Consider the following 18,491-nt stretch of genomic DNA (forward strand, 5'->3'; position numbering starts at 1 on the left):
CTCTCGAGCACAGCTTGTGGACAGGAAAGTGGGGGGGATGCGGTAGCACAGCCGACCCTCAGCGGGGACAGAGCAGGGTTAGATTAGAAACAGCTTGGGGCCCTAGTTAGGGACAGATCAGGGCTCTAGTTAGAGACAGTGCAAGACCCTAGATAGGGACAGTGCAGGGCCACTGTCAGGGACTGCACAGGCCTCTCATTAGGAACAGGACAGGGATGTCATTCGGGACAAGGCAGAGCTCTAGTTTAGGGACAGGGCAGAAATCTAGTCAGGGACAGTGCAGGACCGTAGTTAGAGACAGTCCAGGGCCTTCGTTGGGCAGGACTCGAGAGAGAGAGCAGGGCTCTGGTTGGTAACAGCCAAGGGCTTTGGTTTCAGACAGTGCAGGGCCTCATGAGGGACAGATCAGGGCCCTAGTTTGGGACACTTAGGTCTCTGATCGAGAAGGTGCCGGGCTCCCTAGTCGGGGACAGCCCAGGGCCGTGGGCGACACTGCGCTGCACGCTCGTTGGAGGAAGGGCGGGGCTCCAGATCGACAGTCCAGGGCTCTGTAGGGCCCAGGGCAGGGCTCTGGTTAGGGACAGTGCTGGATTTTAGGTCGGGTCATGGAGCTGGGTTAGGGGCTTAGGGTTGGAGGGTCGGGGGTCGGGTCAGGGTCAGGGTTGGGGTAGGGTTAGACTTCAGTCCCGAGGGCTCTCCTTCTGAGGACACACTGTACCGGCCTCGAGTACTGGGGCGGGGCACGTGCTGAGGAGCCGGCTACAGGCGGTGCTCCTGGACCAGGCGGGCCGGCTGTGCTCAGGGCCTCGGGTCCTGAGGCTCCCGGCCCCGTGTTGGGGGCTTGCAGAGTCTGGGTTCCTCTCCCGCTGCTTGAGTTTGGCAAGGGGTCAGGGACCGGAGTGCATGGTGAATGAAGTCAGGACTGCCCGCCTTGTCCCCCACCTCCCCACCCGCCCTCTCCCCGGGAGCCACGCTGGACCCGGGCGTGTGCCCGTCGTGAGGCCCAGGGGCTGTTGCAGGGCCCAGCACGTCCCGCCGCTGCCACAGTGAGCCATCATCCCAGCAGACGGTGTCAGGGACACTGGGCCAGGCCAGGCGCTCCCGAAGCAGCCCTGTCACCCCTCATCTCGTGCTTCGGTCTCTTTGAGAGACCGGGCGTTGGCACCTGTGGGGACAGGGGGCCTAAGAACCGGGTCTCTAAGGTATAAGAAGGTTCCTTCTTTGCCATCCGTGATGCAGCGCTGGCTGCTCTGCCCAGAGGGCCGAGGTGCTGTGACTTAGGCTGTGCTCCCAGGTGGGGCGGGGGACGCAGGCAGGAGTGACAGCTGTCAGCCGTGATGCGCCCTCTCCCCTCCCGCTTGTAACCGTGAAGCTAATGGGCTCCTGCTCACAGCGTGGATGGTGCTGTCATCTCTGAGGAGCCGTGCCTGCGCAGCTTAATTACTCTTCCTCAGGAACGGTGACAGTTTCCAGGCAGTGTCAGCGCCATCAGGCGGCCCCAGCCCTGAAAGCTTGCTTAGGGTCCCATTTCCTTCTTGGTCAGCGGCGAGGCCTCTGGCATCCAGGCCTTGACGCTGGGTGACCACAGCACCTGCTGAGCCCCCCAGGTCCCCTTGTTGGCTGGAGCCGGTCTGCGGGCGTCCACGTCCAGAGCAGACAGTCAGCGAGAGTCTCCCGGGAGGAGCAGCCGGCCTTCTGCATCCGCCCTGGAGCCCTGCTCGCTGTGCTTGGCGTCGCCGGGCTGCCCCGTAGCAGGGTTTCTCATCTTCTATAGAAGAGTCCTCACCCTTCCTAGAACCCGGGGGAAGAGCCACACCAGCGCCACGTCCGCGTCCTGCTGCCGAGCAGCCGGGGCAGCCTCGGGTCACAGGTCGGGCCCAAGACCAAGGACCTGAGTGCATCGCGTCGCAGGCATTCCTCAGACTCGATGTGTGGCTCCTGCTCACACGGCGGGCACCCCAGGCCGGGGACTCAGAGGGTGGTTTGGAAGCCCGGGCCGGGAGGCGAGCCCACAGAGCAGCCCCCTGCTCGGAGCGCCTGAGCGAGCCAGGCTGTGGCCAGGCCAGCCCTCGGGTGCACGGACGGCAAGGCAGGGGCTCCGCCTGCTCTGGGACCTGGAGGCCGCCGCCGATGGCCAGTCCTGGGCTCGGTCAGGACAGGAGTGGACCACCCCGCGTGTCCCCTGCTGCTTACCACGCCCACATCTCCACCCCGCGGCCACCACCTCTGTCCACGTGCAGGGCAGAGCCCCAACCCCGGTCTCACAAGGATGCGTCCCAAACGCGCTGTCCTGTGTGGGCTGCCTTATGGGAAACGAGCCAGCAGTGGGTGGGGGCAACCGCATGGAAGCTCCCCCGGGCACTTGCTCACCACCCTCCCAAAGCCACTGGCGGGACGTCCCCCCGTGGGTGGAACCTTCCGGGCTCCCTGTCCCTCTGGAGGGGCCTGCACATCTTGGAGGAGGGCTTGTTTTCCTGGGGCCGCGGCGGACAATGTGCTCCTTGTGCGGCCGCACAGCTGCTGCCCCCGCGGGGCCCAAGCAGAGGAAGCAGGGCGGGTGGGTGCAGGCCACCCTCTCCTCCTCAGCGGGCCAGCAGGCGCTGGTGCCCGGAGGGACGCCCAGCAAGGAGGCAGCTCCAGCCTCAGCCTGGAAACCAGCTCTGATGAGGTGGAGGGGGGGCCCACTCACCCATCAGAGCGAGGAGAATGCCAGTGGTTCAGAAGGGCCAGGTGACACATGCGTCCCTAGGGTGGCAGCAGGTCCCCATTGCCTGCTTCCTGGCACTTAGGGGGGGTCTCTGGGCTCTGCCACTTGCACGTCGCCGTGATTGATGTCACTCAGACTGCACATTCCCATTCTGTTCGCGCGGCTGTGCCGAGTGAGGTGACAGAGAAGGCGGGCTCTGGGGACCTCGCCACACGCCCGTGCGGGCTCTGCCGGCTGCTGGGCAGTTTCCAGCCAGCGCGAGTGAGGCACAGGCCCGACTCCCAGGCGGGCAGGCGGGCGGCCCCGGCCTTGCCTCCTCCGGGGCCTGCCCTGCTCTCGGAGCCAGCAGGGGCCTCAGGCACTGGCCTCGCGGCCCCCGAGGTTTCCCACCGCCAGCAGAGGAAGGCTGGCACTGAGGACCCGGGGCCGTCCGTCCTCAGAGCGGAAGCAGCTGCGGTTAAGTCCGCTCAGCCCACGTTGTCTGCACGTGTGTTCGCCGTCATAGACCACATGTGAAGGGAGCCGTGTGATGGAAGTGGCCTCGAGATAAAGCCGGCAGGGTTGTCTCCTGAGGAGCAAAGTCCGCTTCTTCCCATCGAGACGCGAGGCCGGTGTTGGAAGCGGGGTGTGACGCACAGGCTGGCCGGCCCCGCGGGTGGGATGAGACCTGGACCTCATGGGCGACGGGCGGTGCCTGCGATCTCCCCGCATGGACGCGTCCTGCTTCCTCTCTGTGGTGTCTGTGGGAAGCTGGCGGGGTGCAGGGCCTGGAGGCTGGCTGAGCCTGTGTGGGCGTCCCATGCTGGGTCCCCGTGGGAGGGCGGCATGGTGGCTCTGCTTTCCTCTCCGACCCCCACCCCACCCCACAGCCAGCCGGGGCCTGGCCACAGCCTGGAGTCCTGTGGGCTCCTCCGCCCACCTCGCTTAGCTCCCTCCCCAGGGCACCCCTCCCTGATGTCCGGGCTTCTTTCTGCTTCTGGAATCATCTCTGGGTGGTGCAGGGTGCAGGCTGGCAGCTTGGCAAAGGCCTCAAGCCCAGGGAGCCCCCCTCAGCGTCACCCCTGCTGTCACCCTGCTGCTGTTGGGTGCTGCTTTGCCACAGTCTCACCGGCTCCTCTCCAGAACTGCTCAGGGACCGAGTTTCGGGAATTCATGGAACCCAAGAGTAGCTCCACGTTTTATTGTGAAAATGTTTCAGGGAGTTCCTGTCGTGACTCAGTGGTTAACGAACCCCACTAGGATCCATGAGGCCTTGGGTTCGATCCCTGTCCTCACTCAGTGGATTAAGGATCCAGCGTCGCCGTGAGCCGTGGTGTAGGTGGCAGACACGGCTCGGATCTGGCCAGGCTGTGGTGTAGGTCATAGATGCGGCTCAGATCCCACGATGCTGGGGTGGAGGTCGGTGGCTACAGCTCTGATCAACCCCTAGTCTGAGAACCTCCACATGCCATGGATGCAGCCCTAAAAAGACAAAAAAAAAAAAAAAAGTTCCAACTGTGGAAAACGTCAGCCAGTGCACGGTGTAAACCCTCACGCCCGCCACTGGCCCTTGGCCCTGCTGGTGTCGTCACCTGTGTCTTCCTGACCTTAATGTTGGACGCGTCTCAGAGCACTTTGCCCACGTCAGCGTCTACACAACTGGCCTGAAAACGGGTTCAGAGTTCGTTTAGGTCTCTCTGGGTTTTCGAGGACGAGCTTTACAAAACACTGAAACGCACAGGCCCGAAGGTGCTCTGTGTGCGTCTTGGCCCGTGGGCACCCCCACGACCCCCCCAGGGGGCCAGATCTGATTTCCTTTCCCCGCGTCAGTGTAGTCGTTCTGGAACCGATGTGGGACCGTGGAGCGTGTGCCCTTGTGTCAGGCGTCAGCCGCGGCCCATTGTGTCTGAGCTTTGTCAGCATGGGCTCCAAGGGCGAGGGGCAGGCCCCACTGAGAGCCGGCCTGACCCAGCCTGCGAGCAGCTCCCCGTTCCGGGCGACACAGCCTGAGAGCCGTCTCCACTGTCGGAAGCAGAACTCGGGTCTGCTGCGCACACCTGCCTGTGTCTTGTGGGCTCCCCAGCGGGAGGAGTGACTGGTGCCCCTCGGCCGGGGCCAGGCAGGCATTGTGCGGTGACTTCGGGCGGAGGGGACCGCCGTCTGCTCAGCACCTCACATCTGGCTTCCTTGGCCTCCTCTGTGCCCATGTCCACCCCGGCGAATGCTCCAGGGCTGTGCCATGGTTGGGGGGTGCCCTGCGAAGGGCAGGAGCCGTGGTCTGAGCCGCGGGGGCTCCCCGGGCTGTGTCCCGGAGCCGTCCGTCCCTGCGAAGGCAGGTCGGGGTGCTGCCGAGATTGCCGTGGCTGCTGCTCACACGTCCTCTGTTCTGCTGCCCTCGTTTCAGGATGGGAGTCCCAGCTCCTGGAGACAGGCTTCCTGGGGATTTTCCTGTGCCCTCTCTGGACACTGTCCCCGTTGCCCAGGGGCACCCCCACGTCCCGGATTGTTCTGTGGGGTTTTCGGTGGCTGATTTTCAGAATCATGCTCGGAGCGGTAAGTTGAGCTTTTTTATTCATCGTATTTGGAGGGAAATGCTGTAAAAAGAAGCCACTGCCTCGCTGCTTCGCTGTCATGCCTTCCGTCACTTTCCGCGATACCCGAGGCCCGTCTCTGAGTGCCCGATGCCCTGCTGGCCCCTCGGCCCGGCGGGCTGCTGTGGGAAACAGCCGGGACGTGAGTCCTTTCTCGGGGGAACTTGGGAGCCCCAGCCCCCAGCACGCGAGGAACGTCTCGGACATCGGGAAGCAGGCTGGCGGGTCAGGACGTGGCGGCGGCGGCCTCCCGCCCCAGCGAGGCCTGGCGCTCCCCGCTCCCCGTCTGTCTCTCCCGGACGGACACCGTGGGGTCTGGGGTCAGGGTGCGGCTCAGCCCTGGGCGTCCTCTTCCCCGCCCCTGGCGCCCGCCTTCCGTGCCGCCAAGGACCCTGCATGTCTCGGGTTTAAGTGCACCTTCGAGTTTGTCAGAAACGAAATCGGGACGGAGGTGGGCCCTGGGCCAACGGCTTGGCGGCTTCACGCGCTCTTCCTCCACCTCTGCCCTGCTTGTTGCCCTGGAGTCGTCATAAAACCCTCGTGTCTGTTCATCGTCTGGACAAGCTGAGCACCTCTCTGCCTTCATTTGTTCCTCGCGGGGAGACCCGCATGCCCGCAGAGCAGGGGGCCGTGTGGCACGTGCCCCTGCTGCCTGAGGGGCCTCCCGACCCGCCGGGGCCCTTCTGGCTCAGGCGGGCGCAGCTGGTCCTCCCGTGCTGTCCTTTTCCCTCCACGTCGTTAGCGCCACGGGCCGCCCCGGCCCTCGTCAGCCGTGCGGTTGGACCTGCGCTGCGGGGCGCTGCCCTGCCTGACGACCCCCCCCCACCCGCCGCACCTGAACAGTGGGAGCCCGTCTTGCTGCCCCACCGCCCTACACCCTGGCCAGTGCCACTCTCAGCTGGTGCGCAGCAGCGTCTGCTCTGTGGAGGGGACATGCTGGCCCCTGAGCGGGACGGGAGTCCTCGGGTTCCTTTCAGGGCCCTCGGCGCCCCCTCACGGGCTTCCCTCCCGGGCACCTGGGCCGTGGCCGTGGTTGGGTTAACTGCCCATCTGCGCTGTGTGACCGGGGCCCCAGGGGCAGCCCCAAGAGCGCCCATCTGGGATGGGAGGGTGGACGGGTGTGTAGTTGGTGAGCGAGCGGCTCCAGGGCCTGGAAGCCCCGTGCGGGTGGTCGTGCGTCCAGGGTCTGCCGTGGAGTGCGCTGAGTTCCATGAGCCCACGTCTCCACGAGGAGGACAGGAGTGGCTCTCTGAGCTCCTTTTGCTGAAACCTGAGCCTGGGAGATGTCTGCTCGCCGTACAAATGTTCTCAGCATCAAGGCTGTAGGTCCCTGTCCGTCTAGGACCCAGTTTCAGATGCCCTCTCCGCTGGCTTTGAAGAGCACACATGTGCATGCAGCGTCTCTAAGGACTTACTGGGGGACCCTCCTGCGATGGCAGCTTCCCTGGGTGGGACCCGTAAACGAAGTTCCCGGGTGGAGCGCCGGCCCAACCGGGGGCAGAGGCCTGGCTGGCGGAGCTGACAGGCCGTTCTGCGCACAGTTCGAGGCTGAACAAACTCCCACGACACCTCCCAGAGGCGGCGAGTCATTCGTGTGTCCAAGGCACCGTTCAGAGCGCTTCGACGGACTCTTGGCCCAGCCGCACCCACACGTCAGGTGCGCTCAGAGTTGCAGTTAGTCGGCTTGGCCTGGATGTTGGGTGCCCTCAGGCTTCCTCTGGGAGCAGAAGCGTGGAGCTGGCCGGCCAGGGAGGGTGACGAGGTGGCCCTCTTCTCTTGTGGCCTCTGGCAGTGCCTCACATCTGGGGACGGATGGGTCCTTTCAGAGCCCAGCCTCTGGGGGACCCAGGCCAGGCCAGGCGGAGTTGGAGCCTGAGCAGAAGGAAGGGACACGGCTGTGCCCTTGGACGGCCTTGGCCCCCGGGCACCTGGGGTGCCGTCAGCTCTTCTAGAGGTGGCACCGGGCTGCCCTGCTCTGGGAGCAGCTGGAAACTGGACACACGGTGACACAGCTGTCTTCGTCCCAGATGGCAGACAGGGCATGGGGGGGCCGAGAGGGACACTGGAGCCCAGCTCTCAACTGCCTGGCCCTGCGGGGAGCAGAAGGCTGGTGCACAGAGGCGGGGTCTGTGCAGAGAAGGAGCTGTGAGACATGGCGTCACTTCTGTCCCCAGGGCGTCCTCTGATCTGAGAAAACGTCAGACGAGTCCCAGCACTGGGACGCTCCTCAGACTCCCTGACTAGCGGGTTGAGTCTCAGCCTTACTTTCAGCCAAAGCCTGAGGGGCCGCTGCGCGTTGTCAGTGAGTGGAAGCTGGTGGCATTTGAATAGGGTCGAAATAGTAGTGACACACGTACAGGGTCTCCATGCTGTTTTTACAGCTTTTCTGAAGTCTTAAGGTCTTTTCAAAATAAAAAGTGAAGAGAAAGCATGAGCCACTTTGTGCACGTGGAGGAGGGAGACGAGGTTGCTGGCACGGGCACAGGTGGGGGCGGGAGGTGGGGATTGTTTGAGAAACTGAGTCCTTCAAACAAACAGAAAGCAGCTGCCCCTGAGAAAGTTCCGCGCCCAGACGACCTCACCGCCGGGCTTCATTCAACATGCGAAGAAGCAGCGATGCAGACCCTACACACACACATTCAGAGACGGGGAGGGAGCCCTTTCGAGCTCAGCCTTTGAGGCCGGCGAAGACAGAGGCCTCTCGAGAGAGGGAAGTGACCGGGTCCTTCCAGAGCGCAGACCGAGAATTAAAGGATTCGTAGCAAATGATTGCGGAGTCCGTGCGAGGCAGAAGCAGCTGCGGAGGGTGCTCCCCAGAACGCAAGGTCTGGCAGCTGTAGTTCACTTCGGCGCCAGAGGCAACGGAGAGAGAAATGATGCAGCTGCCCCTGCGAGCCTGGGACAGAATCTCGCAGTTAGTCGAAGGAGCAGGAAACCGTCTCAGCCGACTGGCTACGGAAGGAAGCCTCCTCAGCCTGATGAGAGCTCACCGCACGGCCCCTACGGCTGGCGCCACACTGGACGGGCAGGAAGGAAGGGTTTTCTGTTGACTGGGAGCAAGGTGCTGGCCGCCGCCACATCCAGGCGACAGCGAGAGGGAGACCGTGGCTCACGCGGTAAAGCAGGCAAAGGGGACGAAAACCCTTGGACTGAGCAGAAGAGGCGACAGCATCTGTGTCCACGGGGGCAACGGTCTCGTGTGCAGAGGTCCTGACGGCCCGCGGAGCCAGTGAGCGCGCTTAGCAGAGTGCAGGCCTCCAGGCCCGAGACAGAGTCAGGGTGTTTCCACGGGCCAGCAAGAGCTGTTGGAAAAAGCAAGGTTTAAAACACAGCGCGGAGTTCCCGTCGCGGCCCAGTGGAGACGAATCAGACGAGGATCCTCGAGGACGCAGGCTCAGTCCCCGGCCTCGTTCTGTGGGTTAAGGATCCGTGTTGCCGTGAGCCGTGGTGTGGGTCGCAGACGCGGCTCGGATCTCCATTGCTGTGGGGCTGTGGTATAGACCGGTGCCTACAGCTCCGCTTCGATCTCCAGCCTGGGACCTTCCATCTGCTGTGAGTGTGGCCCCGAAAAGACTATATATACATGCGTGTGTGTGTGTGTGTGTGTGTGTGTGTATGTACAGACCCACCACCATACATACGGCGGCACTGCAGGAATATCCAAAGCCTGAAGAGCCTTAGGGAGTTTTCATAGAGGTGCGATTCTGGACCCAGCAGAGCCAGCATGTGGCCACGGACCCAGAGGAGCTGCTGTGCCTGGGCTGTGGGGTAGGGGTGACTCAGGCTAATGCACCCACAGCAGCCCCCCCAGCTGCACCTTCAGAATAGGACAGGGGTTGTTTCCTGAAACCTAACAAGAGGCCACCTCAGCGGCGCCTCGGGAGGTGGCACACTGGCCCACAGAGCGCAGAGATGCCCGCCTGCCCGCCCTCCCAGCAGCTGTAGGTCTGGCCTGTGCCGTGGACATGCTCATCTAGTTTCTCCTTCCTGCTGACATAGCAGTGACGTCCAGCCCCCGAACTGTCCCACGCAGGCCTCGGAGTGCAGGGCGGTCACGGCATGGGCATGATTGGAACCGGGATTCAGGTCATCCCGCTGCACCACACGTGGGTCTGGCCAACAGCAGCGAGGAGTCAGCGATTCTTGTGGCTGAGGGCGGACCAGGCCCGCTTCCGTCCTTGGAGCAAAGGCCCAGCTGCGTGGGGTCCTCTGGGCCTGCCCACGGGACTAGGAGGTGTCCCGGACGCTGGGATTTCAGTCCCACCGAGGTGGGGACCTTGTCACCTGCAGAAAATGGTAGGCAGTGTGGGCGTCCCTGTCACTGTGCTTAAGCCCTTTAGTGAGGCTTGAGAGATAAAGTTCCCTTTCCTCTCAATCTCGGCTTTCGTAGCTGTGTTTAAACTGGCCAGACTTTTCACCCAGAGCGTGTTAAACACCTGTCTGTGCCCCGGAGCCCTCGGCCCTGGTCCCTAGGCTTCTCCCCTGCCTCACAGGCGGTCCTGCATGGACTGCCCTCGGCGGCTGAGGTTCTGGGGGCTGAGCCAGTGTCTTGCCTGCTGAGAGTTCTCAGACCTGGACGATGCCAGGGGGCGCCCCCTTGGGGGTCAGGCTGAGCCCTGGGGGGTTTAAGACCCGACACCTGTCTCTTTTCTGCACGTCCCTCCAGCCTGGCTCCAGGGGTGCAGGCACGTGGCTGTCAGGTGGCCACGCGGGCGACTCTCCCTCCTTGTAAGAGCCCACGCTGGTGTAAGTGCTGCCCCGGAGAAGAGACGGGCGGTGAAGGCCTCCTGAGTCCTCAGAGCCGGGAAGCGGGGGCTGCCCTGCGGCTGGACATCGAGGGATGGGCCCTCCCCTCCAGGACGGCTTCCACGCGCGTGCCCTGTGTGTTCCCGCTGGTCTCACTACGGCTCTTCCGGTGTCTCTGTCCGCATCTCTCCTGGTACTCGGTTATTGCTGCGCCGCACTTGAGGCGTCAAGCACTTAACAGCCTAAATTCTCGTTGAGCAAAACTGCAGCCGGGTCAGCGCATCTCCTGATGAGCGCATCTTCGCTGCGGCTGGCGCGGGTCGTGTCTGTGTGGCGGAACGGAGGGGTTGTGCCATCAGAGGGGGCACTGAGCCTCGGGGCACAAAAGTGTGTTTCCTCTCATACCTGGGCAGGCTGCAGGCGGTGGCCTCGGGTCCCTTCTCGGCCAGCAGCAGGGGCCCGGCTGCTCAGTGCTGCGCGCAGACTGTCCCATCCTGTGAGCACACCAGGGAAGCCTGTGCGAGACTCGGGGCCGGCTCAGGCCCACAGCACCACCGTCTTCAGGCCAGGAGCCACAGCCGGGCCGTGACTGAAGAGCGCCCACGAGAACACTTCCTCCACAGGGCGGCGGGCGCCCTGGAGAGCCTGCCGAAATGACCCCTGGATGCCATGAAGGTCTGGGGCCTGTTAGTTTGGCAGCATCGATGAAAGGGACAAGTTCCTTGACGAATGCGGCTTTGTGAAACCGAGAGAAGGAAACGACGCCAAAGCAGCTCCGCGTCTGCTGAGTCAAGTCAATGAGAGAGTTTTGTCAGCCCCGCTGCTGGGAAGAAAGTGCAGGCCCAGAATCCAGGGAATTCAGACATGAAAGAGGAAGCGCTAGCGTCCCACACGAGCCCTTGGCCCTCGGCGGAGGCAGGATCGCCTCCCAAACTGTCTGCCATGACGGTGTGAGAGCGACACCAGAATCTGCTGAGGAGGGGACTGCGGGGAAGAGACGCCGCATTCCTCATGAGCAAAGACACAGACCCAGCAAAATCCTGGCGCGTCCGACCTGGCGGTAAGAGCGGCGCAGTTTGTGTCCGGAAGGCAGGGTGGTTTAATAGTTAAAGCTCGATCAGTGCGGTTCCCTGTGGCGACGGAACAAGGTTGAAGGACCGTCTCATTGTCTCAGCAGGTGCTGAAAGCATGTGGTACAGCGCAGCGTCCCCTTGAGGCCACGTTAGACTGGGCTTCCTAGGCGGCCAGAGGGTGAAAGCCACGAAAGCAGTCGCATGCGGGTAGAACCAGCCTGGTGTCTGTTGTGGCCTCGGCTCTTGACACCAAATTGGACGTCCCAGCGCCACGAGACGAGAGCGAGACAGGCATAAAGACTGCCCAGAAAACGAAGCGCATCTGTTCACAGACACGACGTGTGCATGTGGACCTTAACCTCCGAGTTCCCGCCATAGCGCAGGGGGTTCAGAACCCGGCCGCAGCAGCTCGGGTCTCTCTGGAGGCGCAGGTTCAATCCCCAGCCCCGAGCAGCCGTGGCATAGGTTGTGACTGTGGTTGTAGATTGAGTCCCTGGCCCAGCAACTTCCGGTGGGTGTGACCATTAAAAAGAAAAAGCAGCTGCTAAAGTGAATATGGGAATTTAGCAAAGGTTGCAGGAGACAAAGTCAGCGTGAGAGACAGACTGTGCTTCACACACTGCTGACATGTTCGAAAGTAAAATTTGGAAAGCACTCCTGCCATCGCATCAGAGCCCTCAGATACCTCTTAACAGATGATGGGCATGTGTGAGCCACGTGGTAGAGCTGTAAACACTGCTGATGTGAGTCTGCGACCCACACAGATGAGGAGACGGGCCGCATTCACAGGGTATCCACGGGGCGCAGACTGCCTTGGCCTGGGGGTGTCGCGTGACCCAGATGTATGTGTGGATTTGAGGCGATGCCTGTCAAACTCCCAACAGGCTTTTTTGGAAACCTGACATGCTGATTCTAAAATTTACATAGAAATAAAGAGGATCTTGAAAAACAAAGTCGGAGGACGGATCCCTCCTGACTTTTCAGCTTTATTCGAAGCCGAAGTGTGCTACTGCCCTAAACCAGGGGCGGGAGGACTGGGAGGGAGCGGCCGATGGAGCCGCACAGCGGGGCCGTCGCCCACGCCCGCCGCGGTGCCACATCGGCGGGAGCGAGGTGCACGGCTCACGGACTGTGCTGGCAGAATGTCTACGCAGAAGAAGCAAGTGGGCTCCGACCATGGCTTCGTCTGTCCCCACCTCTCGTCTGAGATGGGTCATCACTTCAACCTAAAAGCAAAAGCAAGAACTTCTTGGAAGATGTAAAAGAAGCCTCTCAGAAGCAGACCCAGGCAGACGCAGAGGCTGCGTTTCCGCCGAGGTGCCAAGCCAGAGCCCGAGGGCAGCCCGGAGTCTCTTTTATTTACAAACATGACGTCCAGAGCCACCAAGTTTGGGGAGTGACAGGCATACAGCTCCCTTGAGATGGACAGAGATGTCTGGGACAGAGCACAAAAAAGCGCTAACCACTGAAGACAACGTTCAGCACATTCGACCTCGTTGACAGTAGATTTTTCCATCGTCACATGCGCCGTTACGAAAACCAACAGGCGACCCCCAGACCGCGAAGACTTTCGGGGCGCAGGTTCAGCCGGAACCTCACCTTTAGAACCTGCAGCTCCTCCGCGTCACCGGGGGAGGACCGGCCCCGGCGCGAGTCCGCGAGCTGCGGCTGCGTGTGCCCGACAGGCACCTGGCGGGGAGGGTCTGCCGGCCGCGGGACTCCTGGCAGTGCGAGTGGTGCAGACACGCTCTGGCCAGTTTCCTGCACGGAAACCTGTGTCCACGCAGAGGCCGGTCTGCACACGCAACGGCAGCCCTGGGCCCCGTGCACGGATGTGAAGCCTCCAGGGCGTTCGTGGGCCAGGCCGGGCTGGGCGCCAGCCTCCGAGGCAGCCACGGTTGGCCTGGAGGCTGCAGGCACCGGCCGTCGGGGTGAAAACCCCGGGCGCCCAGGCAGAGCCGACCGGGGGAGGGGGGCAAGGCAGCCTAGCCAGCGGCAGGGGCGCTGCCCGGAACGCGGTCACAGAGCACGGGATGGGGTGGGGGGTGTTGGGATGGGCCGGAATCCTGCGTCCCGTTCTGGGCGAACGCCTGACCGTACGCAGTCGTCAGCGCGCCTGGAACTGGGCATTGCGGGTGTGCATTTGCCTTCCGTGAATCAACCCTCTGCCGGAAGAGGCCGGTATTTTCCCGTGTGGCCCCTGTGAGCGGCAGCTCTGCTAAACCTGCACGCCCCAGCCCTGGCCTGGAGGGCGGGGTGGCTGTGCAGACCACTGACCCCTCCTCACAGAGGCTCTGGCGGGGTCCACCCTTGGGGTCCAGCGCTGCGGCGCGCCCGGGTCCGCTGGTGCTCCGCGGGGCTCCACCTCGCTGCCCGCGCCGCCTGGGAGCCTCTGGGAGGGATGCTGGCTGCATGGGGCTGCAGCAGTGCTGCCAGATGAGTGTGAGGCCTCCCCCGTGATGTGTCAAGCAGGCGTCCTCATGGCCACCTCCTGGTGAGCCTGTCAGGTCCTGGGATCCCCACTCACTAAGGGGAGCCCGGGTCCTGGTTTGCTCTATCGCATGAGCACAGCCCTGCCCCAGCCCAGCACCCTGTGTGGCTCTCGGTGCCTGGCTCAGAGCAGCCGGGGCGGGGGCCGTGCCTGGGGCCTGAAACCCGCCAGCCCCTCTCCCGGGCTCCCCGCGGCCCTGGCCCTTTTCACAGGCGCGCTCTCCAGGATTCGGGGAGTGGACTCAGCGCAACTCCACACACAGCATGAGCGGTTTTTCTCTCTCACTGCGTGTTTCAGCCCCGAGGACCCCCCCATTGCCAACGCGGTACCTGCCCCCTGCGTGTGCCAACGTCCCTGATGGATTCTGGTGCTAGATTTCCACCTACTCACACCCTGGAGTCAGGAGGTGTGGGCCCTGCCCCGACCTGGAGAGAAGGGCTTGGCCGGGCTGGGAGGATATGGGGACGGCTGGTCCTGGGAGCCCTCAGGCCAGTGTGCGCTCAGGTGAGACGCGGGTGGGAGCCGAGAGCAGCTGCGCTGAAGGTATCACGTGCCCGGGGACGGGGTCCCCTCCACCTGCTTGCAGAGCCCGGGGTCGCAGCGGAATGGGAGGGTCACAGCTCAGGGAGAACAGCCACACCTGCAGACCCTTTCTCGGTGTCCACGGCTCCCAGGCAGGCCCAGGAAGCGTGTCCTTTGAGGAAAAGGCCTCGTGGCCTGTGTTCACGGGGAGGAAGGGATTTCCAGAGCAGACCAAGATTCCAACACTCAGAGACCGGGGGCCGTGTGTGTGTAAAGTGGGGGCACTGCCAGGGCCACTCTGGCTTGAGACCCCAAGGCCCCCCTCCCACCACAGGCCCAGGAGCCCCCGCCCCCGTGAGTGTGATGGCATTTGTGCAGCGTTACAGAAACCGAGGCTATTTCTGTGACACAAGGCCTGGCTTTTCCCATCTGCAAGTGGGAGAGTTTAAGAAGTGTGTTCTCGGAGTGTGAGCTTCAGAGAAAAGCTGCTCCGTGCCCCCTGGACGCCAGTCCCCACCCGCTGCCTGCACGGCCCCCCAGGTCGCCCGGAATGTTCCCGCGTCCTGGCACCCTCCCTTTCGCCGGGCGATGGAGTGGTGTGCATGGCCATAGGTCACTCGGTGCCTTACTGGCCTGTCTGTGCCATTTTTTTGCGATTAATTTTGGGCTGAAAAAGGCTCAAAGGAGGCTTTGTTCCTTTGACACTTACTCTGAAAGAAAAAAAAATCCGTGGAAAATCTGACATCTGCATTGTGGAGAGAAGTCAGTAGATGGAGGAATGTAATTATTCTCTGCTCCCAGAAGAATGTTTCAGACTTTTAAGTGGCTCATATCAGCTTAGAATTTGAATGACATTTTAATTATTTTGTTTTTTTTCTTCTTTGCCTGGTTTGAGTCTCCAAAGAGAACCCCTCCCGGGTTCCGAAGGCGGTAGGGAGCCCGCGCTCACGGGGAGTGTCGTGTGACAGGGGCTGCGTTTCCTGCCCAGCGAGCAGGCACGTTTTCACCCGAAGCTGCGCTTCATCCGCACCAGGCACACGCCTAGCTCCCGGAAGGGCTGTCTTCCACGCGTCCGCGACTGCGCCCAGCGGGTCCCCAGCGGAAGTGGGCTCCTTGCACTTCAGTGACCCAAGCAAACCCAGTCCCCCAGAGCTGCGACCGCCCGCGTCTCAGAGTGACCCATCCCGTGAGTCTCTACGGACAGCAGGCGGCCCCTCCGCCAGCGCCGCCAGGCTCCCGTGACATGCGGGTTCCAGCCCCCAGAGGGGTGGACACGGAAGCGGGCAGTGGCTCCCTCCATGACCAGCTGCACGGCAAGCACTGGTGTTGACCGCGGTCCCCCGGGCTCACAGTGTGGCTGCCACACAGTTCCCCAACTTCCCTGTGGTTTCTCGGCCCTGCTCCTTGGGGTGTCGCTGCGTCCGTGCCACCCCCACCCTCCCAGGGGTCAGGCCGGGTGTTGGTTGCTCTCTCAGCCCATCCTTGGCTCCATATCCAGACAAGTCCCGAGTGGGACGTGTCTCACATCCTGGACGGTCATCCGCCCTGCTGGCCATGCGGCTGCAGAGGCCCTGTCCACCGCCACCCTCCCATCCCGGCCCAGAGCTTCAGCTGCTTTCAAACCCAGCACTAGCGTCGCCCTGTGGCTGTGAGGGTGTTTGGGGGCCATGACTCGACTCCTGTGAGGAAGGCGCCCTGGACACCCCGTGGGTGCAGGGGCGAAGCTGAGGGCACTTGCCTGGAGCCACTGCGGCTGCAGAGACCACAACCACGAGTTTTGTTTCTTTGTGACGCGGTTTCCCACCTTCCAGCCCAGCCGTCCTGGGACGGGCCTTGGGGCCACATCTCTGCACCTAGAGCAGCAGTTTTACTCCTGTTGGGGACGGCTTGCTTCTGACTGAGGGACTGAGTGGGCAGGTGGGAGGCAGACATGTGAGCTGACCGTCCCCCCTGCGCCCACAGGTGGCCTGACGGCCACTGCACGGCGAGGGACGCTCAGAGTTGCCAAGACGCTTGTGCGCAGGCTGCTCCCGGGGTCTGTCACCCTGGCAGCCGGGACGCTGCCCCTTCCCACATCTTCCTTGGCGTCTGCAGACGTCGCTGGTGACGGTCACGTGCTCTGCAGTGTCTGAAGCCTCGCGACCGTGCTGGGCGGTGATGCTCAGTCTAAAAGGCGGGTTTTAAAGACAGCGGGGGCCTGACCTTGGGGAGAGGAAGCAGTGTTCTTTTCACCTGCATTTGTAGGGGTTTGGGGGTTTTTCTTTTGTCTTTTTAGGGCCGCATCCACAGCATGTGGAGGTTCCCAGACTAGGGGTCGAATCAGAGTTGCAGCCGTCGGCCTGCACCAGAGCCACAGCCACAGCCACGCCGCAGCCGATCCACATCTGCGTCCTATGGCACAGCTCGTGGCAATGCCGGATCCTTTACCTGCTGAGCGAGGCCAGGGGTCAAACCCACGTCCTCATGGTTCCTAGTCAGATCCGTCAACCACTGCGCCACGACGGGAACGCCTGCATTTGCTGTCTGTCCTCAGAAGCCGCACGCGCCTCTCCTGACCCTTTGTCTGGGTTTTCTTTGGCCTCACTCCTCCGGTGACGCGCTGGTTTCTGTTCTCCGTCTTTTCGGCAGGGCCTGATCAAGATCCGGGGGGACCGGTGCTGGCGGGACCTCACCTGCATGGATTTCCACTATGAGGTGAGTGGTGCGGCCGGGCGGCGGTGTCGGGTGTGGGCGCCGGCCAAGTGCACCATCCACGTCCAGGGACCCGGCCCCCTGCGCACACGCAGCCTTGAGGGCCGCAGCTCGCTCATCCCCACGTCCTCCTGCATCCCGTGCTCTGGGGCCAGGCAGGGACCAGCGACCAGGTGGCTTCTAGAGGGTCCCGCCTGTTCGGCTGGCGGGACGGGGTCCCTCTGCGGTATCCTCGAGGCCAGAGCTTTCTGGGCCCAGGGCTGCCTGTCAGGCAGGTGTGGTCTTCCTTGCTCCGAGCCCACCTGCTCTCCTCCCTTCTGCCACCACTGGTCCCAGGTCCCCCAGCCCCGGTTCCCTTCTCTCCTGCCCAAGGACCCACGTCCCTGCCTGGGTCCCAGAGCCAGTGTTTCCCCCTGAAAGCATTGGAGGGGAGATGTCTGCAGCTCGGCAGGTGGGGCGGGGCCCCGTGGGCTTTGCGAGGGCCCTCTGTGCTGCCCTGGGCCCACCCGTGAGCCCCCAGGGCCATCTGCTCAACCCGGTCCTGACAGCCTGTGAGGACCGCGCTCCCCAAAGGGCAGCCGTCCAGCTCCTGGGCCCAAGTCCTGCTTCAGGTCAGAGGAGGGGTCTTGGCGAGAAGAGCGGCCTGAAGAGCTCTCGCCCACGTGCGTCTTGGCCGGGACGTGGACTTAGCTGCACGCCGGGCGGCCCTGCAAGCCCTGGCCCCTCAGCCCTGGAGGATCTGGGCAGTGGTGGGCAGGGCCGGGTCCTGGGGACAAGGCCCACGGGCTGTGATGTCCGTGGAGTGGGAGGTCAGGGCCACTGGGAGCCAACGTTCTAGAAGGGTCTCCGCCCACTGAGGACCAGGGACTGCGGTCTGACGCTCAGAGATGAGAGTGGCCATGGAGGCCATGGTGTCACAGGCCTGCTGTCCCAGAGCGTGGGGGGCGGCTCAGGGCACAGCCCTTTGGAGGGACGGTAGCCCCAACCCCTTCCTGCAGCAGAAGCCTTTCCTCCATGGGGTCCTGTTTCAGCGCCGCTTTGCAAACGGAATCGGCACGAGGATCCCCAGCGATGTCGGGAGGAACCCCTCGTGCGGCTGGCAGACGCAAAGCCGCCGTCACCCCTTTGAAGTGGCTTGTCCTGGGTGACCTGGACACTCAGCTGTGGCTGCAGCAACAGTGGGGCCTGTGGGAGGGAGCCGAGCAGCAGGGGAGGAGCCCTCAGCTGAGACGAGGGCTCCTGCTGCTTCCGCTCCACCACGAACTCTGCCCGTAGCTCTGCTGACAGCCCTGGGCTGCCCCGTCCCTGCGTCCCCCCTTCCCCGAGGAGCCGAATCTGCCCCTTGGGGCCCAGAGAAGGTCCTGGTGGCTGAAGCCTGTTCCCGACAAGCGAGAAGCGGGGACACAAGGGCTTTGATTTCCACGTGGGCGGCCTATGCTGCCTCTGTCCTCAGCGGCCAGACCAGAGCGCCCAGCAGATGTCCCTCAGCCACAGGGAGTGTCTGGTCCCATCGTGAGGGCTGCTCCCCGGAGCGTGAGGGCCTCGCTGCAGGCGGTTCAGCCCTCGGCTCAGAGGCACACTGGTCAGGTGCCACAAGCCAGACAGACGCGGCCGAGCAGGTTGGAGTGGCCTCATTGGATGGCTTTTCACAGCCGGTGGCCGTCAGACGGCGGGAGGTGGGGGAGCACAGC

The 18,491-nt window shown here is 63.3% G+C and overlaps 1 protein-coding gene across 2 annotated transcripts in view; it reads left to right on the plus strand.

Annotated features, from left to right (window-relative positions):
- The window catches only part of LMF1 (lipase maturation factor 1), an 87,922-nt gene that overhangs the window by 54,931 nt on the left and 14,500 nt on the right, over window positions 1-18,491 (plus strand). For both annotated transcript variants that reach the window (XM_021086874.1, XM_021086875.1), the window contains 2 exons: window positions 5,091-5,239; window positions 16,738-16,803. In XM_021086874.1, the coding sequence (XP_020942533.1) occupies window positions 5,091-5,239; window positions 16,738-16,803 (215 nt within the window). The remainder of the gene's footprint in view (window positions 1-5,090; window positions 5,240-16,737; window positions 16,804-18,491) is intronic.

The sequence above is a fragment of the Sus scrofa genome, chromosome 3 (genome assembly GCF_000003025.6).
Source record: "Sus scrofa isolate TJ Tabasco breed Duroc chromosome 3, Sscrofa11.1, whole genome shotgun sequence".
NCBI classification, from domain to species: domain Eukaryota; kingdom Metazoa; phylum Chordata; class Mammalia; order Artiodactyla; family Suidae; genus Sus; species Sus scrofa.